The sequence below is a fragment of the Mandrillus leucophaeus genome, unplaced genomic scaffold (assembly GCF_000951045.1).
Source record: "Mandrillus leucophaeus isolate KB7577 unplaced genomic scaffold, Mleu.le_1.0 Scaffold12, whole genome shotgun sequence".
NCBI classification, from domain to species: Eukaryota; Metazoa; Chordata; class Mammalia; order Primates; family Cercopithecidae; genus Mandrillus; species Mandrillus leucophaeus.
In genome coordinates this window covers 1,148,197-1,154,424 of record NW_012100320.1, presented here as the reverse complement: position 1 = coordinate 1,154,424, position 6,228 = coordinate 1,148,197, and the positions used below count along the sequence as shown (strand labels likewise).

The 6,228-nt window shown below is 39.7% G+C and overlaps 1 protein-coding gene across 1 annotated transcript in view; it reads right to left on the bottom strand.

Moving 5' to 3' along the window:
• Nucleotides 1-929: 929 nt before the first annotated feature.
• The window catches only part of APH1B (APH1B gamma secretase subunit), a 43,210-nt gene continuing 37,911 nt past the window's right edge, over nucleotides 930-6,228 (bottom strand). Inside the window, exon 7 of the mRNA XM_011969231.1 lies at nucleotides 930-4,457. Coding sequence (XP_011824621.1) covers nucleotides 4,284-4,457 — 174 coding nt within the window. The 3' untranslated portion in view covers nucleotides 930-4,283. The remainder of the gene's footprint in view (nucleotides 4,458-6,228) is intronic.

The window sequence follows — 6,228 nt, the reverse complement described above, 5'->3', positions numbered from 1 at the left end:
AGCATTAAAGCCAGAATCTGCTTGGGGCTCATAATCTATTATAGTCACCTTAGAATGTATCTAATTCTTTTATTGAGACTGGGACCACAACCTGTCCAGCGGTTCCTTCTATTCGGCATTTTCAAAGAGGTGAAAGTAAAATAGGCACTTCTTTCCATTAGAGGTTTCTCATGTGTTGAGGCTGGTCACAGGGAAATCTCCACTCCAACGAAATGCCAAACAAGTAACAATTAAGTTAGAACCAAAATTCACTGTTTAAGGGCCAATGAAATTGTACAGGAATCTGGGCTGATACCTGAGGAATGCCCACCTCTTCCACTGGTTTACAGGTTAGAAGCAAAGAGCCCTGAGAACATTTCATCCAATAATATCATCAACATAGCTTGCAACAGCCTCATTTCAAGTCAGAGTGAACCAGCATCAAATGGTTTTGAGTTTCGTATCATAATCCCCTATGTATCCTGTCTGATGGTGAGGGCCAAGCTCAGCCCTTTAGCTGTACTGCCTCCTCACCAAGGGAAAGAAACAGAAAAGGACTCTCTAGGCTACTCAGAATCACCAGGTAAAAGCTAAATTGTACTCTCCTCTTCACCGGATTCCAATCCTCAGCCACTATTATGCAACAATCTTTAAATTCACCTTTTTACAATTAGGAGATTTTGCAAAGCAAGCTTCCAGGATCTTTGAGGATTCCCCCGACTTAGTTTAAGATACCTCAAGGAAATGCTCTGCACCAAACTGTTCCTAAACACACAGATATGAAATAAGCCTTAGGAGTTTTAAATCAGATAAAGAATTCCTCTTTTAAAAATGTCTCTGATCAGTCATAAACAACAGAATGTACATCCAAGTTTCATAAGGAGACAAAACACGGTAGAGTAACAGATACTAAAGGATACACCATTCCACAGAACAGGAAACACAGGAAATGAAGAGTGCCAGACAATCTTTATTGTTCACTGAAAAATGCAGGTCTGCAAAGAGTCAATTGCATTGTGTACTGAATTCAAGGTCTGATATTGCAAGTATATATGACATAGTACAACATATAAAATATTACATATTTTACATAGTGACAGTACCTGCCTCTTCTAAACACTAACATTTAATAGAATGATGTAAAAAGCCTATTAAATAAGAAACAAACATTTCAATCATAAACAAAATGCACTAAGCAAAATACTTAAATTGTTGTGTGTGACGTCTATCTTGTCTACCTGGGGTTAGGAATGGTGGAGCCCAGAAAAAAACTGAGCTAACAAAAACAGCCAATACCCTCCAGCAACTCTTCCCCGGAATTAGGCCACTGGTGCCTGTCACAGGCTGCCCCCGTGTGGTGGCCCAGCCAGGCTTCAGGGCTGCCCCAGGGCCCACACTGAATGCTAATGCCTGTCTGGGGCTGGGTGGAGGTGAATGGGAGGAGTACCAGGTAGGAAGAAGCTTCTGTCCCAACTGCTTATTCTGCATCCACGCTATGGATATGAACACCTAATGTTTCTGGTGTGAATCTGCCACCCTCCGCAAACACTGAAATGTGATTGAGAATAAAATGTTAACACTGGGAACGAAAGCCATTTTCTATGTAGTCTGCAGATATCATCATTGATTCCTTTCAGCCATGTTTTCATTAAGATGCTCTAAAAGAGGCTGCTGCTATTATCCTGCCAGTCAGGCAGGCCCGGATAGAGGTAAAAAAAACTTCTCCAGTTATAACTAGTAATTCAAATGCATTAAAAATAAATATAGCTTATACTAGAGAGCAACACAGTTTCTATCATTCACATGGTAATATATTCAAGAATTGCAACAATATTCACAATTCTCCAAGGTCAACTTTAACTATATCCACATTTCCCTCCGAGCAGAAAATCCTGAATGGAAGGGAGTGTATAACATCAATACCCCCTGTTTGTCTCACTTATTATCAGGGCTCAGAAAGCTCATTATAGATAACAAATGCCAAAAAAAAAAAAAAGAAAAAAAAAAGCATTCCAATATACACACAGCAACAGAGGAAGACTACGCCCTCCCTCTGGGCCTCCTTGGCATAAGGCAAAGCATGGCTATTTGCAACGACAGTGTCTAAGCTGACTCTGGAAAGGCTCATGTTTTAGGAGAAATCAGAATTACAGAGTTCCTTCATTCACAGGTAATAAAGGATTATTAAATAATTTCCTGAACTAAGACAACAGTCTCACCATCGAAGAAAATTTTCTTCTCAGCTGAGTTTTTATAAATGAGATTTTACAATATCCAGTTTTAGTTAATATGAAACTATCAGCGTACAGGCATCCTCAAAGCTCCAGACGAGTGAAGCTAATATTCTCAGATCTTCCACACTCTACGAATCAGTAAATATTTTATCAGAATATCCATTTAACAGTTTTAAGTCCATAATAACCAACTATGTATTTTTCTTATTCAAAGAAGACCATGTTTTGATAAGAATAATCCCAGTTTGATGAGTATCTTATTCCCCTTGATGTTGCACAATAAATGTCACTGTTGAGTCTGTATATCCTTGACTCTTCCAGTCAAAGGAAAATCTTGTATAAAGCTGGAAAAATGCAAACTCCAGCGGAAGCACTCGTGTTAGTGCTGAAGTAAACTTTAGGGGAATAACCACAATTGCCTATCAGACTGTTTACAACATTGCTAGGAGCCCTCCTCTTCTTTTCTATTATCTCTATTTTCTCTCTAAACATTCTAATATTTTAAACATGGGGGTTCACTAATATTGATAAAGGTCTAGCTCATGAGTAAGGTTTTGGTCTCTGGAATGATGTGTGGCTAGCCCAAAACACTGGCCATGTTTGTTTTAAACATGATCATTCTTCTTCCCATCACAGTCTGTCAAACCCGCCCATCTGTCCTGCCGCTGTCACTCCCCCAGCCCCTCAGGATTGCTGCTCCTCTCTTTTGAATGTTGTACTGCATGTATGGTATTCACTGAGACGTGACTTTAATGTACAGGTCATTTGCATTTCACGCCACCAGTTCCCCAAAAGACATCAACTGGGAACAATTTCTAATTGTAAAGGCATGATTTGCCCGCATTTTCCCTTTATAAAGGAAATCAAAGGGCCTGTTTGGAAGCTGAAAGAACACCTTGAGTATTCCTGAAAAGGGAACGCTGTATCTGCTACCAAAACCCAGAGACATTGACTAGATCTAAAGACCATACGGATTATGCAATAGTGTGAGATCTGGCAGTTTAAGATCTAGTTCCAATTTTACATTAAAGCATTTGGGTGAAAGTGCTGTTAGTATCACAGGAGCAAATGAAAAGTGTCAACAACACCCTTTTGGCTCATTTTCTCGTGCTTCTGGTTGTACTTCCACCAGCTCCAGCGACGCCTGTCCCAGGGCACATCGCTCAGCTCCCTGCACAGCTGCTCAGAGATAAAACAATGCACTTCACCTCAACTAGCCCAGCAACTGGCACTCAGATGGTGAACGCTGCAGCCAACGGCCTTGGGGCAGAGCCCATGGAAAGCTTTAAACAGGCTTATAGACATTGTATAAAACTTCCTGATTTTAAAATACTTCCCCAAGGAAGTCAGAAAACAGTCATTTTTAGTTAATAAAACGCAATCTATACTCACAAACAATGTAATGCCTCAGAAAGCAAAACCCAGAATGGAAGAACTTCAGAAAAATACGGCTTAATCAGTATCTTACTTTGGCTAAATTATCATAGTTAATGTAATTTATTATTGCATTTAGAAGCCCAGCCTACCGTGTTCTCCTAAGATGGTGAAGTACACGAAAACGATGAACAGGGGTTATAGCCCTTCAGCCTTCTGTGACTTCGGAACTTAGAAAGATAAAAGATAGCCAGGATTTGACATCCAGATACTTACTTGCTCAGCACAAGTTAAGTCAGGAGACAGTTAAACACCAGATTCTCATTCACTTATAGTGTTCTCAGGAAGCTCCTATTTGGATACCAAACCAGTGGGTCTCTACCTGGCTGCACATCAGAATCACCTGGGAAGCTTTTAAAACTCACCACGTGCCCAGGCCAATTAGCTCCAGAAGGTGGAGCCCAGAATCAGTAGGCTTTACATTGTCCCAGGTGATTCTCGTGCAGCCAGGACGCACACCGCTGAGGCATCCCTTTCGGAGAGCAGTTGCGGCAAAGCCAAGGGAACGGAACTCGCATCTGGATAGTTTTATTTCTTTCTCAATTCCACCAGAAAAAAGGGATTTTTAGAAAAAGGCACAGTTGTGCTTCCTCTAAAGATGAAGTCTGCAGTTTGGGAAGTGCTGGTTCCCAGAGGTTATCTGGAGCGCTGGTTGTAAAGAAGAAAGTCCTTGTCTTGGCAGAGGAGGCAGAGTTTCAGGCTTCGGCAGCTGCCTCCCGCAACAAAGAATGCCCAGGTGCCCATGAGCACCAGGATTATAAATGCCGACACCAGGTTTATTCCATAATAAGAACTTATGAAGGTCTGCAAAAGAAAAATAAATCAGCTGGGGTAATAACAGCAAGCTTATTAAACATGTGGAATAACCAAAGATAAAGGGAAGCATGGAATACTTTCAAGAACTTGGGTGGGTTTCACCAAACATATGATGTGTGTCATGTGTTAAGGCCCCAAGGCATGTAGAACTAAGCTGGTCAACAGATGCTGCAGGTCCCGTGCTTTGCTATATTCAAACGGTAACCCTAGAAGTCAGTCATTAGGCAGAACCTAATGGAATATACAATACAAGATGCATGTCATATAACTAGTTTCTATTCATTTTTGTGTTAAATTGGTTCTTAGAATTTGCAAGACAGTGAGACAAGTTCAAATTACTTTAGTATGAATCCTTAGTATTCAAAGGAACATGAGGAAATAGAGTCTTTTTCAGTTGCACAATTGCTGTGGGTTCCAAAAGCGTATTCATTTAAAGAACACTAATGGAATGCTGAGAGGTACTGGGTACACCTTGGGGAGACCCAAGTGTCTATCCCAATGGAGGTTCTGTACTAGCAAGGGAGGCAGGAAACGAATGAAGAAAGAATTAGTTACAAATTGTGATGAATGCGAGGACAGCATAATTATAATTGAGATGAGGCTAGGATGGGTAAAAACAAGGTGATCTCTTTAGGGCAGTCAAACAAGGCCCCAAGAAAGTGGTAGATTTTACAGGTAGCACCTTATGCAGAAAGACTGCTCTTCTCAAGACGCCTCTGTGGGAAAGGCAGGCATTGAGCATTTTCTAGATTATTCTTCACAATAATTCTATACCTCAAATCCACTGAATTTTTATTCACTTTACAGACTGCTACACTCTTTTGTATTGTTCTTTTCTTCTTTAAAAAACATTTTCCTCTTAAACAATTACAAAAGCAGTACAAGATTGTTGTAGAAAATTACAACCCCAAAATGAGCAAAATAGAACAAATTTTAAAACTTAAAATTCAGCTAAGTTAATAGTTATTAAAAAGCTCAAAAAGCGAAACCATAAAGAGAAAAATTGATTAGGCTATATAAAATTAAGAACTTTTGTTCATCAAAAGACATTAAGAGAATGTAAAGACAAACCACGTCATAAAAGTTATTTGCAATACACACATCTGACAAAAGATTTTTTTTTTACAGAAAACATAAATAACTCATAAAAATCAAAAAGAAAAAGATAATCCAATAGATAGACATAGGATTCGAACAGGCACTTCAAAAGAATTATCCGAATGATCAATAAACATCTGAAGACTTGCTCAACCTTATTTTCATAGTGTGAACACACCTGTGTAACTAGCACCTCAATGAAAATCAAAACATTCTCAGCCCCCAGGAGCCTCCCTGTTCCACCACCAGTCACTGTCCCCACTAAGGGTGACCACGATGCCGACTTACACCACCACTAGGTTCTTTCCTTTTAATCACTAAAAAGAATAGTATCAACTCTTCAATATTCACCAACATTTATTGGCCACCTACTATGTGCCACGAATTGAGGATACAAAGATCGATAAGATAAGGCCCTATCCTTGATTATCAAACACTAATTAGAAAGAGAGATAGATAAAAACTCTATTAAATAAAATATGCTAGCCAAGGACATATGTTATACGAGAGCTAGGAATAAGGTCCAGTGATGGTGCCGAGTCTGGAATATGCAACTTTTCCACGCAGCTGTCACAGAGAATGAACAGTTTTCCAAACTGACCTAGGTTAGGGAGAGACAAATCACTGCAAATAAACAGCAGGGGAAAAAAATCTTTTAATAAGACCT